The 25,926-nt window shown below is 43.9% G+C and overlaps 1 protein-coding gene across 1 annotated transcript in view; it reads right to left on the bottom strand.

Moving 5' to 3' along the window:
* Positions 1–19,857: 19,857 nt before the first annotated feature.
* hmcn2 (hemicentin 2) overlaps positions 19,858–25,926 on the bottom strand; it is a 69,828-nt gene continuing 63,759 nt past the window's right edge. Inside the window, exons 70-81 of the mRNA XM_029637683.2 lie at positions 24,786–24,907; positions 24,441–24,681; positions 24,235–24,294; positions 23,872–23,991; positions 23,418–23,552; positions 23,188–23,307; positions 22,927–23,052; positions 22,672–22,800; positions 22,280–22,573; positions 21,910–22,029; positions 21,690–21,816; positions 19,858–21,408 (exon numbers count right to left, since the gene is read on the bottom strand). Coding sequence (XP_029493543.2) covers positions 21,024–21,408; positions 21,690–21,816; positions 21,910–22,029; positions 22,280–22,573; positions 22,672–22,800; positions 22,927–23,052; positions 23,188–23,307; positions 23,418–23,552; positions 23,872–23,991; positions 24,235–24,294; positions 24,441–24,681; positions 24,786–24,907 — 1,979 coding nt within the window. The 3' untranslated portion in view covers positions 19,858–21,023. The remainder of the gene's footprint in view (positions 21,409–21,689; positions 21,817–21,909; positions 22,030–22,279; positions 22,574–22,671; positions 22,801–22,926; positions 23,053–23,187; positions 23,308–23,417; positions 23,553–23,871; positions 23,992–24,234; positions 24,295–24,440; positions 24,682–24,785; positions 24,908–25,926) is intronic.

Here is a 25,926-nt window from a genome sequence, read left to right as displayed (position 1 = left end):
TGGTGCAGGTAGGCTGTCATGAGTGAGCAGTAGGCCATTCAAGGTCACCAGGCTACCCACTGCATTTTCCCTATGATGAATGTGAGGGTCAAGACCTCTAACTCTAACCCAAAGGTTGCGAGTTCGAATCTCATCACAGACAACTTTAGAATTTTAGCTAATTCGCAACATTTCAACTACTTACTACTTTTTTACTACTTTGCAACGACTTAGCATGTTAGCTAATCCTAACCTTTACCTTGTTAGCTAACCCTAACCTTAATCATTTTGGCTAACCCTTCCCCTAACCCTAAACTTAACCTAACTCCTAAACTTAACCCTAATCTTAAACCTAACCCCTAGCCTAGCTAACATTATACTCAGGGACTGCAGTTTGGAGAAAAAGAGGCTCACTACAAATCCCCAAAATGTTCATACATGGTAGAAGTAGGTGAAAATACCACAAGGAATTGGACCATATTTATCCAGTTTTATTTCATTTAAAACATGCTCCGCTACTGTTTTGGGTCTGATTCTAGTTCCATGTCTGGCAGAATAGCACAGACATTTGATAAAGATAGTAACCATGCCAGGTCAGATGTTGTTGCTCATCAATTTCCCATCCAGGACTTGCTTTCACACAATTCAGAAAAATAAATCAAGTGATGGAGAAATAGTCTGCCCTCTTACAAATAGACAAAGCACCTGAGAGTTTTACACAAAGATCTAACTCAACATACATATCTACTCAAGAGGTGTGCCCTTCCTGTTTTCTTCTCAGCGAGAAATATGAAAAAGTAGAAAAACAATTACACCAATATGAAAGAAACAGAACAAATAAGATAGAATTAGTCATTTTTTCCAGTGATTGTCAAAACCTTTCAGGAATCTACAAACCCAGCAGCATTAACATTGTTTCATCAATTCTTTATGTAATGTGTGGCAGAAATATTGCATAAGAGGCATACTTGCATCCTCAACACACTGCCACACAGCCTGCATGTAATGATGATCAGTGGAACTTTACCAACCCCTTAGGGTTATTCTGCAGCCTTCTGCCCCGTTAGCATGAGTTAACTTTCCATTCTCCAGTCCCACAGTTGTCCAGTAATCAGTAGGCTGAGATTTACAGCACTGTTGGGCAGGTAATTGTCAATCCTGCACCGGTGATTATGCTCAGGCAAGCCCCATGCTGTTCACTGCTGGAGCAGTGTCTGCTTTCTCACGCCAAGGCGAAGTCTACCAGCAACGAGAACACCTTGGTCTACGTTAAAATATCACTGGCGACACGACACAGGTCACATAATGTAAACATAGGACCATGTTGTGGTGTCTAGTTGATCACTCTGGGCCTCCGTATGATAACCCTCAGGGTGCCAGTTGTGAGAGACAGTTAACCAGTGGGCATTTTTATACAAACAATTTGGTAGGTGGATTCCACCACAACATATGCATAATATGTGGCAGAAATGTGATGATCAAGGTAGAAACCCCACTGAATTTGGTTGTTTCAGGCTCAGTAACAGCAGGAGTGCCCAACCACTCTTCCTTCCTATTGCTGCTGAACCAGATGCCATGCTGGCAACGCCTGTAACCAGACACTTGTAAATGAACTTTTTCACCAAAAGTTCATGTTTTGGACAGCTGTTCCTCTGTGCTCTGCCAGACTACTGGACCCAAATAGCCAAGGACTCAATGACATTGTACACATCTAGATAGGTTATATTTAAGCAATAAGGCCCAAGGATGTGTGGTATATGGCCAATATACCACAGCTAAGGGCTGTTCTTATGCACGATGTAACACGGATACAGCCATTAGCAATGGTAGTAATTTGTGGAATACACGTGGTATCAACTTGGTCTCAGAGCATTTCATATTATTCTGTACGTAAATCCGTCACATTCCATTTAGTATGATACAATATGTAACCCTTCGTATGGTATGTATTCATTTGTAGATGTCCATCACCCATTTCGTATGCTATGTTACGAATTACAATTGATATTATATGTTACCAATTTGTAAAACGTATGATATGTTACGAATAGGTGACTAATGTTAGCTTGCTGGCTAATGTTAGGAAGCATTGCTGGCTGGATTGGGGGGGGGACACACACACACACTTTCATCCAGGTCTTTTGTACAAATGAAAGAACAGATCCCTGAGTGTGATCCAACCTCACATATTTTTAAATTGACATTTCTGAAAATGTTGACTCAGGCCCTACTCAATATCCTTCTTTATACCTGCCGTTTACAAGAAGCCTTGTGATCTGATTGTGATCAGATCTTCCTGACCACCTCCGGAGGTAGTCAGTCATGCACACAATGTGTCTGGATGTCTTACAAGTGTAGAAGGATCTGGAATGTGAAATTATTTAAATCATTATACCACCCTCTAAAATCATTGACAAGGGGCAACATTGACTTAGGCCATCAATATGTGTCTTAAAATAAATAAATACAATTTGGAAAGAATAGCAGTGAAATAATTAGCATAAATGGTGGGACCAGGACATCAGAGGGGTATCCTACGAAGCAGGTTATATGGCAAAGAATCCTTCAGAACTAACCTGCTCCGGGGCAGGCTAACTCACAGGTAACTCCACTTACCCTGAATGAAATGACTAAGGCACGAGTTAAGGACCAGTGAAATCAGATTCCTCTCTCTTGCAAAGATTGAATCAGGATAAGGTAAAACCCAGATGCAGACAGTGTCGAAGTAACAAAGTTTATTACAGCAACAGAGGCAAAGGTACAGGACGGCAGGCAGGCTCAGGGTCAGGCAGAGGTTGGAAATCCAGATAGGGGGGAAAATGTACAGGACGGCAGGCAGGGGCAGGGGCAGGCAAGAGTGGTCAGTGCAGGCTGGTTCAGGGTCAGGACAGGCAAGGGTCAAAAACCAGGAGGGTGAGAAAAAGAGAGGCTGGGAAAACAGGAGCTGACAGGACAAATGCTGGTAAGCTTGACAAACAAGACGAACTGGCAACAGACAAACAGAAAACACAGGTATAAGTACACAGGGGATAATGGGGAAGATGGGTGACACCTGGAGGGGGTGGAGACAAACACAAACACAGGTGAAACAGATCAGGGCAGGGCAGTACCCCCCCTCCCTCCACCTGGCATCCAACATGGGCGGATACCTGGGCTGATACCCCAGGGAACACTCGAAGGGAGATAGGCCCGTGGCAGCGCAGGGAAGGGTGTTGTGGAGTCCAGGTGGTGGGGTTGGCGGAGACCAGGCAGCACAGGGTGGTCTCGAGGTCCTGGTTAGCTCGCTCGGACTGGCCGTTGGACTGTGGGTGGAACCCAGAGGGCAGGCTGGCCGACAACCGAATGAGAGGGCCGAATGCCTTCCAGAACAGAGACGAGAACTGAGGACCCCGGTCGGAGACCATGTCCACGGGCAATCCATGGATCCAGAAGACGTGCTGCACCATGAGCTGGGCCGTTTATTTGGCAGAGGGTAGTTTGGGGAGAGGAATGAAGTGGGCGGCTTTAGAGAACAGATCCACCACGGTCAGGATGGCAGTGTTGCCATCAGATGGGGGAAGACCTGTGATGAAGTCCAGGGAGATGTGGGGGACAGGCAGAGGTTGGAGGAGACAGCCGGAGCTTGCCAAGGAGTCTTGTTCTGTGCACAAACTGTGCAAGCGGCGCAAATGCGGACATGTTCGGGACCATGGTAGGCCACCAAAAGCGCTGTCGCACAAGGGCCAGGGTCTGACAGGCACCCGGGTTGTAGGCCAACCTGGAGGAATGGAACGATGTTCGGGAATCAGGTCCCCCCCATTCTTGGATCCCGGCTGGTACGAGAGGGAGAAGTTGAACCGTGTGAACAGCAGGGCCCATCTAGCTTGCCTGGAGTTGAGATCTTTGGCGGTGCGGAGATACTTCAGCTTCTTCATCATGAGAAGCTCCCGATCCCCCACATCGTAGTTCCTTTCCGTGGCGTTGAGGCGATGGGAAAAGAAGGTGCATGGATGTAGCTCGAGGTCAAGGGAAGAACGCTGGGATAGGACAGCCTTCACTCTGACGTCCGAAACATCGACCTCCACCACGAACTGACGAGATGGGTCCGGATGAACCAGGATGGGAGCTGTGGTGAAGAGATGTTTGAAGTCCCGGAACACCCGGTCAGCCGCTGTTGGGTGAGGTTTGGGTGAGGTGAGTGCTGACAGGGGGGAAAGCCAGGGTGCTGTAACCCCAGTTAAAGCGGATATAGAAATTGGTGAACCCCAGGAAATGTTGCAGCTGCACCCTGGACATAGGCTGAGGCCAATCAATCACTGCTCTCATCTTCTCGGGATCCATCTGGACACTCCCAGCAGAGTTGATGTAACCCAGAAAGGGGATGGTGGAGCGATGGAACTCGCACTTCTCCGCCTTCACAAACAGCTGATTCTCCAGAAGGCGTTGAAGGGCTGCTGGACGTGGAGCACATGTTTTTGAGAGGAGCGGGAGAAGACGAGGGTATCATCAATGTAGACGAAGACGAACCGGTTCAACATGTCGCAGAGAACATCATTTACCAGAGCCTGGAACACAGCAGGGGAGTTGGTGAGGCCAAAGGGCATGACAATATACTCGTACTGGCCACTGTCCGTGTTGAAGGCTGTCTTCCACTCGTCCCCCTCTCGTATCCGCACCAGGTGGTAGGCATTCTGTATATCCAGTTTGGAAAACACAGTGGACCCCTGGAGCGGCTCGAAGGATGAGGAAATGAGTGGTAGTGGGTAACGGTTCTTAACCGTAATGTTGTTGAATCCCCAGTAGTCAATGCACGGGTGTAGGGTCTTGTCCTTTTTCTCCCCGAAAAAGAAGCCTGCGCCAGCGAGAGAGGATGAGGGATGAATAAATCCAGCAGCTAGGCAGTCCTCAATGTAGGTATCCATAGCCTTGGTATCTGGTCCCGACAGAGAGTACAGATGTCCCCGGGGCAGCATGGTGCTAGGGAGAAGGTCAATCCCGCAATCATTGGGTCGGTGCAGCAGAAGCGACGTGGCCCGGGCCTTGCTGAACACCTGGTACTCCGCGGGAATGGTGGAGAGGTCAGGGGTATCTTCCAAGTCCACTGGAAGACATCCCAGGGCAGGTTGTGCTGACTTCAGGCAATAGAACAGGCTCCAGCCCATGATGGCACAAGTAGACCAGTTAATGAAGGGATAGTGTCGTTGGAGCCAAGAGAATCCCAATACCACGGGAATCAGAGGGGACTTAATGAGCAGGAACTGGATAGGCTCGCTGTGGTTCCCAGACACGCATAGGTGGATGGGAGTGGTGTTGTGGGTGACTCGGCCTATAGAGCGCCCGACCAGCGCTCTAGCATCCATGGGAATGGAGAGGGGCTGAGTGGGGATGTTCAGCTCAGATGCCAGGGTAGCGTCCAAAAAAACTTTAGTCGGCACCAGTCAATGAGAACACAGAGCGATTTGGACTGGTCTTCCCACAGCAGAATGGTATGAAAAGGGGTGCAAGCAGGGGAAGCAGGAACATTCTCCATATGGCCCACTAGAGTCCTTGCCCTACCGGTGAGCCTGGCTTCTTTAGAGGACAAGAGGACACGAAATGACCAAGAGTCTTTGTGTCGATGCTGTATTGCCGTTCCGCTGGCGACAGCCCAGCTCCGCCTCGTGGCATAGGCTCAGGAAGTGGTGAACCGGTTGTCTCCGGCAGCCCTCGGGGCAGGTCGGGAAGCCTCGGGTCCTCTTGGCAACGTGACCATCGAGAGCTTCCGGGTTGACTCGTAGGCAAGGTGGGATCCCTGGGCATGCGAGCAAAATAGAATTTCCTTTCCCTCCGTCGTTCCCGTAGTTGCCCATCAATTCGGATGGTCAAAGCAATGAGGGAATCGAGATCTGTAGGTAACTCCCAAGCAGCAAGCTCGTCCTTGACCTCCTCCAAGATGCTGTGCAGGAAAATATAGAACAGTGCTTCCTGGTTCCAAGCACTCTCCGCTGCCAACATGCAGAAACACGGCAGAAGCCCTGCCGAAGCTGGATTAGCCTCCAGGCAGCTTCTCTCCGGGAGAAGAACCTTCTTCACCTCTGCCACGAATCCCTCCAGACTAACGCATATGGCCAGCTGCTGTTCCCATACAGCAGTAGCCCAGGTGAGAGCCCTCCCGGACATCAGCGTGATGAGATAGGCTATCCTGGAGCGATCCGAGGGGAAGGAGGAGGGCTGAAGCTCGAAAATGAGGGCACACTGAACTATAAACACTCAACAGGTGCTCGACTCTCCATTGAATCGTTCCGGAGGAGGGGTAAACAGGGCTCCCAAGAAGGTGGAGCGGCCGATGAGACGGTGCTGCTAGCAGCTGGGTTACGAAGGGGCTGTGGGGCTGCCTCCCAGACAACCCGCAGAATTGCTCCAGCAAACCGTCCAATGGTCATGGCGTTCAGCCAACTTTTGGACCCCCTCCACAAGGCCACAAACCAGCTCCTCGTGCCTCCCAATGGTGGTTCCCTGGGAGGAGATGGCGTCACGCAGCTGGCCAGGGTTTGCTGGGTCAGTCAGGATAAGGTAAGACCCAGATGTCGACTGTGTTGAAGTAACAAAGTTTATTACAGCAACAGAGGCAAAGGTACAGGACGGCAGGCTCAGGGTCAGGCAGAGGTTGGAAATCCAGATAGGGGGAAAATGTACAGGACGGCAGGCAGGGGCAGGGGCAGGCAGAGTGGTCAGTGCGGGCTGGTTCAGGGTCAGGACAGGCAAGGGTCAAAAACCAGGAGGGTGAGAAAAAGAGAGGCTGGGAAAAGACAGGAGCTGACAGGACAAATGCAGGTAAGCTTGACAAAGAAGACGAACTGACAAAAGACAAACAGAAAACACAGGTATAAGTACACAGGGGATAATGGGGAAGATGGGCGACACCTGGAGGGGGGTGGAGATAAGCACAAAGACAGGTGAAACAGATCAGGGCGTGACAGATTGTGTCAATCAGAATGTGGACAAGATCAGAACATAGGACCCATGTTAGCACCGGGTAAAACGGGGCTTTTGACATCACCTCTTTGGTCACCCACACCTCTAAATCCTTGTAAGGTGAGTTTTGTAAGGTGATGATGCCAGTAAATAGATGCCAGTAAATAGTTGTATTGTGCCAAAAAGTTGAATCATTCATTTCCAAAACTTCATCATTTGTCTGTACCAGCAGTGGGGCAAACTCACCAATTTATTTTTCAGATGCATGCCAGCAAAGCCACTACACAACCCACACTAAACAATACATTAATTACACTATAACAGTGACAAACAGAGCCCACAAACTGTTAGGGGCTACATGAAGCTGTCCCAACAGCAGACCCAACACCTTACCACTGCTACACCTGGCTTTCAGTGAAGCCTTGTATGGCAGCGAAACAGTTCATTCAGCCTCATTTACTGCCTTTTAAAAAACATAGCTGATATGGCTGACTTGCTTAATAAACAAATGTGGTTTCTACTGACAATTGAGATGTACAAACTCTGGCATAACTGGACGATGAGCGGATACGAGGTAATCTGTTTTTTCGATTAAGACATTAATGAGCGAGCTAGGACGGACGTAGTCCATAGAACTATTTGTTCAGCACTTTTCAAATGTATAGTGACAGAATTCAGAACATGGGCCGTTCTTACAGTATTCTCGTGGTACACCAAGTCAGAACTGTAGGATAAATAAAGCGGCATAAGCAGACAATGAAAGCTCTTACAATATTTGATTATGCCATTTCTCTGAAACATGTTATAGGCTACATGTGCACCACCAATTCAGAACAGTAGGCTACATTATGAGGGGGAAATAGACCAAATTATTATGGTGAGGCACATGGGCTACTAACAGCTTACTACACAACACACACTTACATGCTGACCACGCCACGAGCATTGCAAAATAAATATAAACATACATGTTATTCAATTATTGCACCTTCACTGATCGCACGCACCAACAACCATCTGCGTTGTCAAGAGTTAAAATAGTAGTCAGTTCTATTTCTGATGCTGAACGCGATGAAAGTCCTGCCTCTCCCATCTCCTCATTGGTTTATAGAAGCAGATACCCACGTGTCATCTCCTCATTGGTTATACCCGGTCGTTGTGGTAACTATGAAAGTTAGATGCCAATCACCATATAAAGTCCAAAGAAGAAAAAGCCTGGAAGGAGGAGAGATGACTAGAAAAGATTCGGATGACCGTTTTATGTGTGGATTAATTGTCGGAGTAGAGGACCTTGTGCATTTCAGGTAAAATAACAACTCAATGTTTATATCCCAGGACGAATTAGCTAGCAACAGCAAGATAGCTAAATATGACAAATTGGCTAGCAACTGCAAGCTAGCTAGCTAAATTGCCATAAATGTTTAATGCTTTCCGACCTGTCCCCAAATTAATATAATTGGTTCAGAGATTGTTTTGTTATTTCAACCTGCATGTCGTGATCGCTTTGGTGTATGGGGACAAAATCAATTTGCGCAGGATGGCACGCGGACGGTTTGGATACGGTGTTAGTATTACTTTCTTAGCTACAGTATACATATCTCCCTGGCATATTACATAATTTATGCAGCAGCATAAAATACATTTTTGGACTCAACTTGTTGTGCTGTGCTCACTTGAACAGGAAGGTGGCGCGGCAATCTTGCGTGGGCAAATTTTGTCATCAAACTTTGTCATCAATGTCTGGCATTCTCTGGATTTATGTTAGAGAACTCAGACAAAAACTCCACTGAATAGCATTGCGTTGCAATGTTTACAGTTAGCCATTGATTCCTTCAAAACCACTCATTGTTGAATTTGCAATTTCCAAATTGTGTAAAGTTTATGTCCAATGGATGATGAGCACCGATATATTTAATCTATAATTTCTCTTCATTATTTATCTTCCTATGACAAGGGTTGAAAAGGATTTGCCAGTAGTTGGTCAACTTGATTCATGATGATAACTACCATGATGATAACTATAACTATCAGTGCATTCAAAGATACTGTACATATGTGATTTGACGTAATTTTATCTGTGGCCAATGACCTTGAGCCTTCTTGGATGGGCACTTGTAATGTAACTCTATGGAAGCACCCAAGGGGCTTGAATTTTCGAGCTCTACCCGTAGATTGACAGAACACTGAGCCAATCACGGTGCAACTAGAGAACATTTACCAAGACCTACGCTCCATATTTTCTGCTGGCTGTCCAATCACAGAAAGCACTGAGCTAGGCTGGAACACCAGCATTTTGGAGCAGCCTTACTCAAGGGAAAAAAAGAGACCAAGTTTATATGCAGCTTTATAAGTCAATTATATATATTTTTTACATTGTTTGCAAACTGATAGGTGATATTTACTGCCAAAACAACATGCAAAACAGGCCCAAAAAATTACGGGTCTCTACTGACCAGCAGTTGTTGCTCAGCCTCCAGGAAGTCTTGTCCCTGCAGACAGGTAAACGGTGAGAGGGATGGTAGGGTGGAAAGTGATGCTCTCTTAAACAGACGGGGATGGAATGGGATGGGGGCAACTTGATATGGGTGGGTATGAGTGGGTTCGGAGTTAATGGGAACATGATGGGTGGGCCCCCTCTCAACAGTGGAATATGATGTCATCGGCTACATATTCTATAAGCAGACATATGAAGCTTTAATACAGGCCAATGAAAATAGATCCTGACCTGAAACTAATTTATAATGTACATACTCCCATATGTTGGACGGGAACATTGTCTCGCGCCGTCAAGGAAACCACAATGATTTACCAGTACCACCCAGGGGGCATGTTTTAGACTTGATTGAGAGGGCATGATTGAGACTTCCAATGAAATCTTGTCTGTTGCAGCTCAGCTTTTTACCCAAAGTTTGTTTGTTATATTATTATGAACAGTAATGAAGGAGAAGACTATATGCTCTGTTACATAGTAGTTTCAATTAAATGTATTACACAATTAATATTTTTTATTTTAGTCATTTAGCGGACGCATCACTGGATTTAATGGCTGCACATTGAATGGTGTGATGGCGTTTAAGGTTCTCTCAATGACCCAGTTATGAGGATTGTTTTTCGTAGCTGCCATAGTGACCAGTAAACATTACCATCTCACCCTTTATGCCTAATTTGTGGGCCTGTGGAAATGGAATGACTAAGAATAAGAATATGTTAATCAACACATTCACTAATGTCTTTAGTAACTGGGCTGTGGGAAATTATTGTCATTTAGAAATATTTGGCTTCATACATTTGGCTTCTCGGTTGAGCATAACATTGACTAAACACTTACTAACAAATCTTGTTAATGGTTCTAAAAATATGTTTCCAACAGCTTTGTATTTATTCACCCTCTTATATAGTCTGAGAGCATGTTTAACTTTAAGCAGTAGGACAGGAATGCACTTGGACTGATTCATTGAATACTGAAGAACATTGGAAAGAACATTGGAAATTACTCAAGATTTACACAGGCACGCCATTGACATTTCTGTCAAGACTCATGGCAGGCAAACATTGCATTACCCAGGTTTGTCAATCGGATGCAACACCACCAGAAACTATGCTGTATTAGTGGTCATCTCAAAGTTTTGAGAAGTGCAGCGTCACATACAGTAAGTATTCTCAATGTGTACAGGAACAGTATTGTTGTCCATTTAAAAAGATTGCTCATTCTGTGGCTAAAGTGCCTACCCTCGGCTGAAGTCCTCTACCACACCATGTCATGATGGTTGAGAGTATTACTTAAACTGCCATGTAGACAAAAGACTGATGAGTTATTATGATGGTCTGAAGCAGATGACATTACTCATGCTGCTATTTTTGAGGATTCCAATGACAGAATGTACATGATTTTGTTATTTCATTTCTGACCTGTGATAAGATGTGTGTTGAGTTTCTACAGTGGTTGTTAGACTTTTTGTGCCATGCGTTAATTGGGGGGGTGTATTGTTTTTGCTTTGTCTTTATGGGATATTGTGTGTAGATTGATGAGGGAAAACAACTATTTAAGCAATTTTAGAATAAGGCTGTAATGTAAGAAAATGTGGAAGAAGTCAAGGGGTCTGAATACTTTCCGAATGCAATGTATTTTTAATATCTGGATATTATTTCCTACCGGTATTTGGGATACAGTAGACTAGACCTAGTTGCCTCACTTTGCTCCCAAACCTCTCTTTTGCTGGAAGGCTTAAAGTTGTAATACCGATGGTTGCGGTCAGAGTTCCATAGCTTCCACACAGTAATTGGATAAAATGTTGTGCTCATTAGAGTGGAGCCCATAGTGTGGCCATGTGTCCTGACATCCTGACTGTTAAAAGCAGTAAGGGAGACGTGGTTAGAAGCCATCCTCAGCAGGAACAAACCAATGCTGCTTCACTTCCACAAATACTCTACTTTTTATAGCACTGTGGAAAAAGACCCCAAGACTGCCGTGATTGCATGTGTTAGTAGACATTTGTAAACGTAAAAACATTATAACAGGCCTACATTTATTTTATTCAACCCAAATGAGGTGTAGTCATGCTGCTTTTCCCAGGCAATGATGTTGATTTCCCTTTTGATGCAACTTTTACTTGATTTGTGTGATTTCTATTGTCCTAATGATCCTCCTCCACCCATTTCCAATGGTTCAGACTGCATATTGACATGGTACTAGGTACACATGTTCTACTTGGTAACTAACTACACATGTTCTATAGGTTTTATAAATGTCTGTCTAGAAGCAAAAGGTGGAAGAAGTAAGGCCCTAATGTGTGCTTATCACAGAAGATATACTGTACAACAGTGCTTGGAGATGTTGGACCAATCAGTTTGACACAGTGGCTGAGATATTGTTTAATCACACCATCATTTATTGCATTGGATGAATAGCAATGTTTTAAAAGCTTTGATTTACTGTACATTGTCTTCTAAAACACAAGAGGGCACTATTTCTCCAAGTATCAACACGGTTCCCATAGAATAGCCTCACTTGCCATGTTAACAAGACTGCCCACTGTGCAAAAACTGGTTGAATCATCTAGTGTTGTCACGATACCGAAATGTTACTAATGATAAGATACAAGGCCAAGTATCAATACCGAGTTGTATCATGATACCAAGGGGGAAAGATTCAGTTGTGGGTAATATGGCACTAGCAAAGTTGATATGCTATGTAACAAAACAGATCATTAATCTATAGGCTACTTGCATATGTAATGGATGTGTGTAACTTACTCCTCAGCCTTAGTGTTCCGCTTGCATCACCTCAATATCTAGCTTTTGGGGCAGAGATCCCGAGTTTGCGTCAGGTATGGGCCGAATCGGGAAGAAGTGGCACTCATTAAGCAAGCACAGTGATGTCATTTACACATATAATTTGTTTTAAGTATCAATTTGTACTCATGTTCTTTCCCAAACTGGGTGCAGCACCTGTCAAACTCTGCCCTCAAAACACAGGGATGATGATTCACACAGGATAAGTATTATCAGAGGACCTGGGAATTTGTAAAAATACATTTAAAAAAAGTAGGTTTTTAGGGCTGGGATAATAACCTTTCTGCCAAGTAAAAAATGACTGACATGGCAGGTTCGGATGGGACTAATATTATGGATGTGGTGATTTGTGCACATAATTACATTACCTGAGCTCCCCCAGTAAAACGTATCCCGTCCGACAGATTATTTCACTTATAATTCACTGTATCACAATTCCAGTGGGTCAGAAGTGTACATACACTAAGTTGACTGTGCCTTTAAACAGCTTAAAAAATTCCAGAAAATTATGTCATGGCTTTAGAAGCTTCTGATAGGCTAATTGACATCATTTGAGTCAATTGGAGGTGTAGCTGTGGATGTATTTCAAGGCCTACCTTCAAACTCAGTGCCTCTTTGCTTGACATCATGGGAATATCAAAAGAAATCAGCCAAGACCTCAGAAAAAAAATTGTAGACATCCACAAGTCTGGTTCATCCTTGGGAGCAATTTCCAAACGCCTGAAGGTACCACGTTCATCTGTACAAACAATAGTACGCAAGTATAAATACCATGGGACCACGCAGCCGTCATACCGCTCAGGAAGGAGACACATTCTGTCTCCTAGAGATGAACGTACTTTGGTGCGAAAAGTGCACATCAGTCCCAGAACAACAGCAAAGGACCATATAAAGATGTTGGAGGAAACAGGTACAAAAGTATCTATAGCCACAGTAAAACGAGTCCTATATCGACATAACCTGAAAGGCCGCTCAGCAAGGAAGAAGCCACTGCTCCAAAACTGCCATAAAAAAAGCCAGACTACGGTTTGCAACTGCACATGGGGACAAAGATTGTAGTTTTTGGAGAAATGTCCTCTGGTCTGATGAAACAAAAATATAATTGTTTGGCCATAATGACAATTTTTATGTCTGGAGGAAAAAGAGGGAGGCTTGCAAGCCGAAGAACCCCCTCCCAACCATGAAGCACGGAGGTGGCAGCATCATGTTGTGGGTGTGCTTTGCTGCAGGAGGGGCTGGTGCACCTCACAAAGTAGATGGCATCATGAGGCAGGAAAATTATGTTGATATATTGAAGCAACATCTCAAGACATCAGTCAGGAAGTTAAAGCTTGGTCGCAAATGGGTCTTCCAAATGGACGATGACCCCAAGCATGCTTCCAAAGTTGTGGCAAAATGGCTTAAGGACAACAAAGTCAAGGTATTGGAGTGGCCATCACAAAGCCCTGACCTCAATCCTATAGAAAATGTGGATGCATCCCTCTAACGACACATTTTCAAAAAAATTGGAGACTTTTGGAGACTCTGACGTGAAAGAACTTATCGTTCTTACTCTTCTCAACGAGCAGCGGGTGCTGCCGTGGGCCCCACCCCCACCCAAAAGCACTCACAGGTGGCCCAGTCCTCGCACAGCAGTCCCTCCCAGCTGCAGTCAGGACAGGAGATGTTCACCCCTCCGCGTCCAGACTGCAAACGAATCGCGCATTTGGGAAGCCGCCGCTGGCTGATCCCGCCCTGGCTTACAATCAGGGCGGGATGTAAATGTAAAACGTTCTTTGTCTAAAATAAATCACTGCACAAAAATAAATCACTGCATTTGACTCACACAACCTAAGTCACTTACTCACCTTGTCCACTGTGTGTGTGCCTCTCTGTGACATAAGGTAAAAACATCTAGCTGGCTAGTTCATCATGTCTCAGTCTAAACTGTACACTCAAAAATATAGAAATTAGTGGGAATCAAACCCTGAATTCAAATGCTGGTTGAAGCCATTTATTGGAGATGATACACGGGCATCCTGCCTGTATTGTAAGGCTGATTTCTACTCCAAACTTAGTGATGTAAAAAAAAACACATGACAACTCAAAAACATACTCAAAAGGCAAAGCCTTATAACAGTTCCAACCAAAACAAGCTGCCATTTATGGTTAAAAACAATTGACTGCAAAAAGGCTGAGGCCACCAAGGCATTAGCTATCGCTGAACACTACCATGCTGGCATGTGATCACATTGGAGGAGCAGGTAGAGCTGCTTTCTCAGACTCCTCTGCTGCTACCCACTTCAAAGTGCACAGAAATTATTAATGGTGTTCTGGCACCATACTTTCTGAAAAAGTTGGTCGCAGATGTGGGTGACCAGCGTTTCAGCCTCCTCCTTGATGAGTCCACGGACGTAAGTGTTTCTAAGTACCTGGGGGTTATGATAAGGTACTTTAGTGACACCAAGCTGACAATTGTATCAACATTTCTGGGGCTTGTTGAGTTGGAGGGAGGAGATGCCAAATCTATAGCCCGTGCTGTTGTGACTTTCCTCGAGAAGAGAAACTCCAGGGGATAGGGACTGACAATGCCTCTGTTATGACGGAGATTAAAAATGGGGTCCATAAAGTGCTGAAGGAGGAGCACTGCCTCAAATATCTGGTTCTTATTCGCTGTGTGTGCCACTCTCTGCAGCTTGCTGTAAGTCATGCTTCCAATGTCACCATCCCCTGTAGTGTGGAGTACTTGGTATGAGAGAATTATACCTGGTTTTCAATGTCTCCAATGTGCAGGGAGGCCTACAAGGCCATATATGAGACCATCAACTGTGGGGAGAAACCTTTACAGATAACCAAGGTGTGCACACGTTGGATCTCCATTGAACCTGCGGTTTCACCCATTTTGGACCAGTGGGAGGAGCTTAGGCTGCATTTCACAGTCACCAAGTCCAGTGAACACTGCTACATGGCTGAGATTTTATACTCCATGTACAGTGATCCTCAAAACATATTGTATCTGACTTTTTTGATGTCAGTGCTGGGTGAGGTACAGTTGGCCATCAAGGCTTTTGAGGGAGAGCAAGTAGATCCTCTTAAGCTACTTGGCAGCGTGGTTAGTCCGATCATGTCTGTGAGCAGCAGGGTGCAGAATCCACTGGCAAATGTTGATGTACTCAAAGGGTTAATAAATGGATACATCCGGGCCAATAGATGGATACATCTGTCCCAAACCGTACCTTGTTTACCTTTTTGAGTCAAAGGCAGCTGAGCTCCACCTTGCGCCTGAGGATGAATACAATGTCCGAAAGCGGTGTGTAGCCTTCATCATCTCCCTCACTAATGAGTTGAGGGTGAGACTGCCAGACAACATCGAAGCATTGCAGTACATGTCAGTTTTCAATGTGGAGGAAACTATAAAGCACAATAAGAGCCCTGGATAAATAGAAAACATAGCCAAGCTCCTTGGCTACTCCCGTACAGAGACAAGATTGTCCAGCAATGGCGTGCCATCCATCTTAGTAAATGGAAGGAGACAAAAAACACACTGGGCTTCTGGAGTGAGATTTGGAAGTTCAGGGATGCAGCTGATATCAACCCGTTTCAAGAACCTGCCATGGCTGCTGTGTCTGTGTTGTCCTTGCCACACTCAAATGCTGAAGTCGAGAGAGTATTCAGCCAGATGAGTGTGGTAAAAATCAAATTTGGAAATTGGATGTGCTTGCAGACCCTTAACTCCATCCTGTACATTCGTTATGGACTGAAGCTGTCTGGTGAGGCTTGCTATGAGCACCAGCTGCCTGATAATGTTTTGCAGCTTTATGGCACCCCAGCTGCTTACTCATTTAAGTCAGCTCCCTCAGTTGCTGAACCTGCCATAGAGAGCCTTGACCAAAATGACAATGACCCACTCATTCTGTGAGCCAGCACAGCCTGTGTGTGTGTGGAGGGGGGTCTGGAACAAAAAACAATTCACCTAAATTAGGGCCAGACCAGTTACCATCATTTTCTCACATTGTCATTGACAGTTTCTTCTATTGTCTCTTTTTGGTCCATTTAGATTGTTAATGTAGATTCTATACAACAACAAAAAATGTAATGTTATGGTTAAAAATGTTCATGTTTTACTGTGACTTGTTGTAGGCTCCTAAGTGGACCATAAGGTTAAAAACCAAACCAGAGGAAGAAAAATATATATATATATATATATTTTTTTTTTGTAATTTTTTTTTAAGTAACTCCACCAGAGTGTCTCTTTTGGGTTACTTTTGCCGGTCCCAAGCCCGGATAAATGAGGAGGGTTGGAATTGTGAAATAAAAAAAACAAGAATCGACAAAAGAAAGTTCATTTGTAGTTCTAAACATATTTAGGGTGTTTTTTACAAATGTGTTGTCTCTCCCACGACGTTATTCCTCTCTCCTACAGCGCTCATCACAATTATTTGCACATGGCTAATAATGCAAATTAGGCGATGATGTCATTTTGCAACTTCTAGCGACTTTTAGGACAGCCAAAAGCTACGTTCCATACTGGGGAGTTGGCAACACTGTAAACTGCTCTTTATTAGTAGCATACAGTTGATCAGACTGAAAAATAGTATCGTTTTCATCCCATACAGCATGTCAGATTTCTAATGTTTAGGTGTAGCCTAGGCTGCTGCAAAATGAATGTCATGAGTTTTTACTTGTATCTGTTTTTATGGATGATGTGACCGGAAGCTATCAAATCATTCAGAATTGTTTTCGACATCCTAGAAAAGACAGTCGAAGGTTCGATATGTTCAGCAAGTAAAGCATCGTAACATGCAATTACCTCTGCAAGCTCCTTGTAGTTGCCCTTGTTGGCGGAACATTCCCTCTCGTCGTGTCCTCTATCGATGCAGCTTTTTCCCAGAAGCTTGAATCTGATGTGGGCATTTACATGCTCCCTGCTTTTGGTTTGCCATTTAGCTGAACAATCGATGTTCTTCAGGTCACTGTACCCACCTTCCGAACAAGGCTCAGACTTTCCAAAACGTAGGCAAGGCCAGCAATACAGGCAGCCTGATGAAAGGCTCCCTGTTAACCAGCTATACTTTTGATACCAGTTGGTATTGAACACCCTCACCTTTTCATCCTCCTTCATGAAACGGATCTCAGGCAGAGGTAGACCCTCGCTTTTAATTCACACCTTTTCCGTGTAGCACATTTCGGATATGGTAGAAGAACATGTCCTAAAAACAGGACAGGTCAAAGTAAAATGGACAATATGGAAGGGACAATCACAACTGTTGTCCGGGATTTCATCCCATTGTCATGATCAGTGGTTTCAAGTTAGTATCCGTGAATTTCTGACAAGCTGATCATTGCGAAAAAATAAAATACTTCTGCAATTCCCTCTGTTTAAACACACTGCAAATAGGCTCACAATAACTCTTGATAAAGTTGGGCAGCTGATATTTTTATTTAATTGATTTATTTAACTAGGCACGTCAGTTCAGAACAAATACTTGTATTCAGGGTCGAGTAGTTTACTCTCTAAACGTAATCCATTACAGTTACCTGTAAAATTGACTAGTTACCTGTAAAAGTACATTTTGGATTACCCAAACTCAGTAACATAATCTGATTACAGTTAGTTACTTTTAGATTACTTTCCCCCTAAGAGGCATTAGAAGAAGACAAAAATGTGTTACCAATTGAACGACATCTATTGCAGGATAAATCAATGTTAAAGTTTACATAGCTGGCCATACATGGATGTTCAATTTTAGGCTTCTTCTAACCCATCGCTTTCTACTACATATACTAGTACTATTAAATTATATCTTTACATGAAAAACCAAAGTATCAGAATTCCAGTCATTCCAATAAATGTTAGACCTCTTAATCTTCAAGAATACGACTTGGAGATATGGAAGTATAGATTAGCCAAACTGTTTTACCTGAGCATAACCCCAAAGCAAAGGACTTATTAGCCAGCCGTACTCTGTTTATGATTTTGTTGTCATGGAGGACTGGTTGGGCTCATTGATTTGAGTTTAAAAATAAATGCTGCGCTCATGGAATGGCATGCTTTGATCACTACTGAAAAGTGCTATTTACATGTGAAAAATGTATGCCAAATGCTTCATTTGCTATTGGCCTATTGTTTAAAAAAAAATGTTTTAACCATGTTATTAGGCTATACAGTGTTTGTTTACATTTCCAATGTTTACAAACCTTGGGGAAAAACAAGCTTATATTTTGGGTTCTCATGGAGTGTGACAATTGAACTAAGCTCATGAGGCATTTATAAGTTATAGTCTTCAATAATCAAGTCCAAAAATGGATGTAGCAACTACAGATTGCCCCTTTAAGTCTATCAAAAGTGTGCAAGTTTGAGCATGTGTCCATTAGGCCTATGGATTTATATTTTTTTATCAGCATGAATTAGATTGAGCAATAAAAGCCCCACTTTTATTCCATAGGCTTGGATCCGCACTATGCAGCTGTTGCAAGAGCGCATTTTTCACTGGCTGTCCACTGGTATAAAAACAATCATTGATAGGCAGCTTAAACTTCTTGAATTCAACCATTATTGGGTTCAAAGACACATTTATATTGTGAACAGCCATCTACAACAACCACAAATAGCCAAATGACAGAGCAGCAGTGTGATTCACATCAATGCGCTATGTAGATATCAATACGTCATATCCGCATCGGCGTAAACTACGCGGCTACTGCTGTCCTTACCTCCAAGCGTTTATTCAAATTGGATAATCTTTGGATGCCGACAGCAGTCACACCATTGGAAGACATAGCTTGGATTGTAGCCTACAAAAGCATATTCCTGCTTTTTTCCCCCGCGATTCATCAAACATATTTGGTGTGACATCATAGTGGTCTCTGACTTGTGCTCAGACTCGCTCAGGTGGAACAAATTTAAAAGTGAGCCTTTTTTTCAATTCTGATTTGAATGTCATTGAGAACTTTTTTTTTGCAAATATCCTTTCAGAATTTAAAAGTCATCCTCAAAGTAATCTAGTTTTTCAAAAGTATCAGTAATCTGATTACAATGTTTTCACTGGTAACATAACGGATTATAGTTACCGTTTTTGGGACCCCTCCACAACCCTGCTGATATTCAGAGTTTAAATGGCCAAGTTGATTAGTCACAGAAATCAGGACTAATAAAGCCAATGCAACGGCCTGTTTTACAAACGGTGGGACTACAACATGGATCGGTATTCAACATTCCATTGTGGGCCGACATGTTACCTCGACATGTTACCTCGTGCTTACTGGGGTGTAGCCTGCCATCTTTTGGACATCTTGTTGTTGTTGTGTTTTACAAACAGTAGGTTTACCACAGATGGGCATTCAAAAAAATGTCATTTCAGGCAGCACTGTAGCCCTCAACGTCCTGGAAAATATGCATTTTCAACGTCCTGGAAAATATATATTTTAAACATATGGAAAATACATTTTCACCTTTCATTCAGAACCTAAATTTGAACCTTCAATTTTTTGGTATCGTCACAGGCAGCAGAACAGCAAAGACCAGCCTTGGAGGTCGTGCTGCAGGTAACTGAAACAGTTCAAATATAATTGTGTCATAAATGGCTAAGTTTAATTTCATTTTCTCATTGGTTGACTTACAGTTAAAACACATTTAACGTGCATTACTACCAATGACCAAAGCGGACAGTAATACACATTTTCCAAAATAGACATTTTATGATGAATTTGCTGGCATTACATGTGTATACAGTGACACTGAAATGTTGGTTATTTCATCATACAGCTAATAGAAGGGAGGGTGCAGTCGAAATTCTAAAGAAATGTACACTGCACTATTGCAGCCATGATTTTGCTGAGTTTGTTCAGCATGTTTAATTCACACAAGTTTTATTGTGCATCTTTTATATGAATATTCGTCTGCTTCCTCTTTCCCTGTTTCACAAACACCCACTGAATGTGGTTCTTCACATTTTGGGGGTTGTGTGTGTGCACACTGAGTATGCTTTTGGTTAAACAATAAATAGTTGTTGTTCAGCACGATGTCTTTGTTGCTTCCCTCCCTCTATGGTTTTTAACCATGGAATTTTGAAACACATTTAGAAAGATAAATGGCTAAATCAGAATACTACAGCCTACAGACTAAACGTGATTAAGCAGAAAGGGACATTTTCTCTGATGTCCATGTTGTGGCCCTGCTAGTGGAGGCCAACTCCATTCAGCACAGAGTCCAATGAGAGCAATGAAACTCAAATGGTCTTCTACTTCCTGCTTAAGATGGTTTAGTCCAGGCCGGGGGAGGAAATGCTTCCTCATCCGTTTGTTCTTGTAACACAAGCACCATATGGCTCACTGCTTCGATGAAGCTAAGGCCATAAACTTAAACACACATAAGTACAGTACATTCAGAATAGCACCTTATAGCTGATTCATGTGACAACAATGACTTAAAAGAATAGGAAAACACGAGATAAAATAATATTGACAAACCTGTAGCATTTTCACAATATAAATAGCTGCACGCCATTCTAATGCTATAGGACCATCTTTGGCGTGTTCATTGTGATAAATCCAACAAAACAGAACAGATTTTTGACTAAACCATGTCCTCACAGTTTAAGATCCATTTCAATACAGTTTACATTGTACCACAGATAAGAGTACAAATATCAGTGAAATCCTTAGGGATAATACTGTTTGCCTTGTCTCATGATTAGTGCTTTCTTGGCTTGGCTTGGTTGGCATGCTCGGTCTCCCAGGCCGGGAGCCTGATTCTACAGAGATTGAGGAAGGGGACAGGGGCCTCTTAGGGGAAAACACAGTCAGTTCCATGTTCCAGCTGAGGGGAGGGGGGGGGGGGTTCAGTAGGGGTATCTAGAGATGGAGATGTAGATAATGAAGATGCTCTGGTATGTGATGCGGCCCTGTGTGGAGAGGGTGGTGGCCTGCACCCTCAGACGCACCAGGCCTGGTCTCTGCAGGGGCCGTAGGGTGAAGATGATGCCCCTGCCTGCCTCATCCCTGATGCTAAATAGTTGGCCCCCTGACCCCGGATCCCCCTCACTGCCCTGCTCCAGGATGGTGAAGGATGTTCTCTCCTGCAACACCCCCGCCTCAGAGAAGGCCGACAGGCGCACCACGTTGTGATTGGCTAGGATGCCGAGGGGGAGGGTCAGCAGCTTGTACTGCAGTAGCAGAGGGGAACCTCCAGAGGCACAGTCCCAAGAGCAGGGTCTGTAGCACGTCCTGCCATGGAGAAAGAAGAGTCAACTGTTACACTTCCAGAGGTACCGATACTGTTGCCAGCTGGCTCTAAAGTTCAGTGACACATACAATACATAAATACTGTACACAACAACCAATTCATGGTTTTGTGGCATCAATGGTCAGTGACTTATTACATACATAGATAACTACACAAAACATGACTATGGTTGTGTGATAAGTAACTACGGTAACTACAATATTACAAAAATACCCAGGAAACAATCTGTCTAACTAGCCACACATTGCAACAGGCCCCTTACCCTGGGCTACCTCCTTTCTGATAGGATGCAGGGCAGGGCGTGTCCAGACACTGATGTCCTCCACGAGTGTTGAAGCACATCTGGTTGTGTCCACACTGGATGCCTTGTACTGCACACTCATCAATGTCTGCAAGCATCAGAAAGGAAACTCAGTACCTGTGTATGTTCTTGGCAATGTAAACCCAGTTGTGATGGGTGGTTATGTGTATTTTCTCCATACCTTTACAGCTCCTGCCGTTGGGTAAGAGCTGGTAACCTGTAGGACAGAGGCACTGGAAACTGCCTATTGTGTTTCGGCACTCATGTTGGCACGGCTTCCTCAGTAAGCACTCATCCACATCTGTACAGAGATCAATGACATGATGAGGTAAGCACCGGTGGTATCAGATTAAAGTTCCTTGCTTGCGGCCTTTGCTTACAGACGTTCAAGGAAAATGAGAAACTTCTTCTCCATCTTGTCCACAAAAAACAGATGCCAATTAGATGACAGAACCAAAGTGCCTTTGGTGGTTTGGGTTATTTAATAACACCATCTTTATGTGGGGAAATGCTTCCAAAGGGACTTCTACTTTAGGGGGAGCAACACTCACCGACACATGTGCCATCTCGGTTGGTGTAGCCTATGGGGCAGCTCTGTCTGGTGATGCGGGATACCCCATGATGCCGTGAGAGGATGGGCCTACCGAGCGATGACACCAGCTGTGGGCGCAGTCTTTCCCTGATGCGGGTACCGTTGGAGAAGGCCTGTCCTCTCTCTAGGCCAGCACAGGAGCGCCCATCCCCCAGTAACACAGTGCCTGGTGGGCAGAGGCACCGGAAGCTGCCTGGCACGTTACGGCACTGGTGGGCACAGGGACTCGGCGTCTGTAGGCACTCATCAACGTCTGAAAGGCAAAACAAGACTCAGACACTACTTTTTATTGGACAGTAGCATATTGTGTTGTGGAGTAAAACATGACTATGCCAAAATGAAGTGTCTTACCCAGGCATGGACGGCCCACCCCCTGCGACCGATAACCTCTGGGGCAGACACAGCCGTACCCCCCAATAGTGTTCTGACACATCTGGCTGTAGCGGCACATGTGGCTCCCATCCTGGCACTCGTCCACATCTGTGAGACAAAACGTTGGTAAACACAGGGCTTAATGTGAGGGTCATCATTCTCATGGCACAAAGCTGTACCTGCATGCAACAACAGCCAGAGTAACAGACACATTAATTATGAATGGCATCATACCCACACAGGCCCCATTCTCTCCCATTCTCATGCCAGCTGGACAGCTGTCGAAACACTGGTAGCCTCCCTCTGTGTTGCGGCACTGCTGGTGAGCTGGGCACACATTCCTGCTGCACTCGTTGATGTCTGTTTACAAACAAGCATAAAGGAGTTTGAGATTCCATAAGTTAACTGCTTCCATAACTTACAGTTTACTGCTTCCTGGTGTGAAACATTTGAATCTGTTGAAAATATCATCAGTGAGCTGCAGGGGCCACTGACCTAGACATCGGTGCCCAGAGAGCTGGTAGCCAGGGTTGCAGACACAGCGGAAGGAGCCCAGGGTGTTCAGACACTGCTGTTGACACGGGGAGAGAGACGACTCCTGGCACTCATCCACATCTGAAACTCACACCACAGCCCTACCTCTGTTACTAATATGCCTTATACAGGTGATGAGTGGCTGAAAGAAAATCCTAAATAAACTTTGCATTTGTTGCGAATAGACTTGCCTTCACAGCTGGTTCCCATGGCGCTGGGCTTGAACCCTGGGCCACATTTAGCCTGGCAGCGGTACGTGCCAACCGTGTTCACACACTGCTGGTTGTAGTGGCACATGTGGGAAGCCTGGGCACATTCATCAATATCTGCAGAGAGGTACCACAAATTTGAAGTGAAACATAAGAACACTGTCTACAATAACAGTGTTTATACATTCACAGCGATACCATCAGTTCAGATAATCTCAGAACCAGATATTGTGTGCACTAGCTACCTGACTATTTAAATGAATGTAAATATTTGTGTTTTTCTATCTGTCACAATAGATTGCCTTCTAAATACAGCTTACCAATCGACATGATACCAGAGCCATATACAGACAATGTAATTACGTATCTAAATAGGATACATTAAATGGTGTGATAAAGTGCGCAGCATTCAGTGAGAGTGTTTCATGTGGCTGACCTTGGCATGTGTTGGTCTTTGGAGAGATGGTGAAGCCGGAGGGACAGACACAGGAAAAGCCACCCATCACATTGTTGCAGGAATGAGAGCAGGGCGATTCTGCAGCACATTCATCCTCATCTAACGATTCAACAGTTACAGTTTATTAAGACTTTCTGCATGAGTTCATTGTATTGTAATACTTTGTAATTGTATTGTTGTAATACATTCTAATTACACTGCAATACAAAATATGATTGGTCAATCCAAAAAGGGTATTTGGATTATTTTAATTTCAACAATTTTCTACTGTATACATTGTTGTTTTTTAGCATATTTTTTTAAATTTTAAATCACAGAAGGCAAAAGTATACAAAAACATACCAGCACAGTAAGAGGCTGTATCCAGGACGAAACCTTTCGGACATGTTTCTCCATCACCATCTAAAAATACAGAGCACCACCTTAAGTCTATGAACCGATTAAATTGCAACTTACATTTAAACAACTACAATGACAAAAATGCAACATGTTTGCTACAGTACATCAGTTTAAAGTCAAGTGTTTGTCTGTCTTGTGTTTGCACTGACCTGGTAGGAGTAGTGAGGCTGTCATCTGGAAGTCCAGACTGAGAGTGAATATGCTGTAGATGCCACTCATCTGGGACACCTTAAGCAGCTGCAACAGGGGCCCCTGGCGCTCCTCTCGGCCCTCGTAGATGATGGAGTGGTTACAGCGCAGCACCATGGGACCGCCTGCTCTCTGATGTGCCTGGGACGACCACGAGTACAGCTGTCCTGATCCAGTCTGCACGTATGACTCATCAAACTCCTCCAGGACACAAAGCAATCATCATATTAGAGATAGAGTGTCATGGTTAGTCACGGTCAGGGATTTGAGCTGGCTTTAGGATGAGAGTGTTAGTCATTACACACCTGCAGATTGAGATGGGAGGTTGATAATGTTGGAGGGACAAAGCCATTGATAACGATGTCCATTAGGAGAACCCCCTCTGAGTCCAGACCTCTGGCTACATGTGTTACCCGAAGGCTCTCTCCTGGTTACACACACACACAAACAGAACGTTCAGATACAGCATGGAATAATACAAATGAAAAATAAACTTCTTTTGAACATGAACTTTCCACACCCAAAATATTAACTTCCCATTATTTACACCCACTTCCTGGAGCACTCACAGAAAAGACATGCCTCTTAGTCAGAGTCCAGAGTAGAAAATGCAGTCAAGCGTTTTGATACCATCAGAGTACACAGTGTCCCGTAAAACAGAAATGTATATTAGCAATCACACCCTCTTCGCTCTCAGACTCATTTACCCAACTAAGAGAATAGCATCAATATGACCAATGGGCAGAGCATTATCAATTATATGGAGTACTATCAATTCATTTACCCAAAATATGTTATACCCTATTCGGTAATACTTTACTTGACACCCAGTGTCATAACACATTACCACACGATCATAACTATGTCATGTGTCATAACAGCTGACATAACATGGCCATAACTGTCATGACCCATATATTTACATCTGTTGTGATATATATTGCATTATTTTATGGCTGGTTATGACACCTACATTAGTGTCAAAACCCACATTTATTCAAATTAGAATTTTCCCTGCCAAGAAGTTAACTTTCATTTGAAAATCTCTCTTAAATCCTTTGTTTTGATGTAATGAATGTTGTTTTCATCATATTTTAAATAACTTGCAGAAAATACACTTTATGACCCTGTCATGAAGCATTATAACATCCTGTGTCACTTTACTTGGACTAAGAAAATACACTTTGACACTGTCATGAAACATTATGACCTTAATAATCATACAAGCCAGATCTATCTCGTACACGCCCTTATATCAGTCATCAGTCACAAAGAGGGTGTCTTGTCCTGCTGCTGAAATCTGTTCCTGCATTCATCTCAGTCATCAGCAACAGAGCATTGGGGTAAGCTGCATGTCTGACATCAATGTGTACACAATTACAATAATAGCAGGTAAAAAATATATATTTATATATAAGTTTTGACACTTAGGTGCCATAACATTGT

The sequence above is a fragment of the Oncorhynchus nerka genome, linkage group LG27 (assembly GCF_034236695.1).
Source record: "Oncorhynchus nerka isolate Pitt River linkage group LG27, Oner_Uvic_2.0, whole genome shotgun sequence".
NCBI lineage: Eukaryota > Metazoa > Chordata > Actinopteri > Salmoniformes > Salmonidae > Oncorhynchus > Oncorhynchus nerka.
The sequence above is the reverse complement of the archived record's forward strand: the minus strand, read 5'-3'. Positions and strand labels throughout refer to the sequence as shown.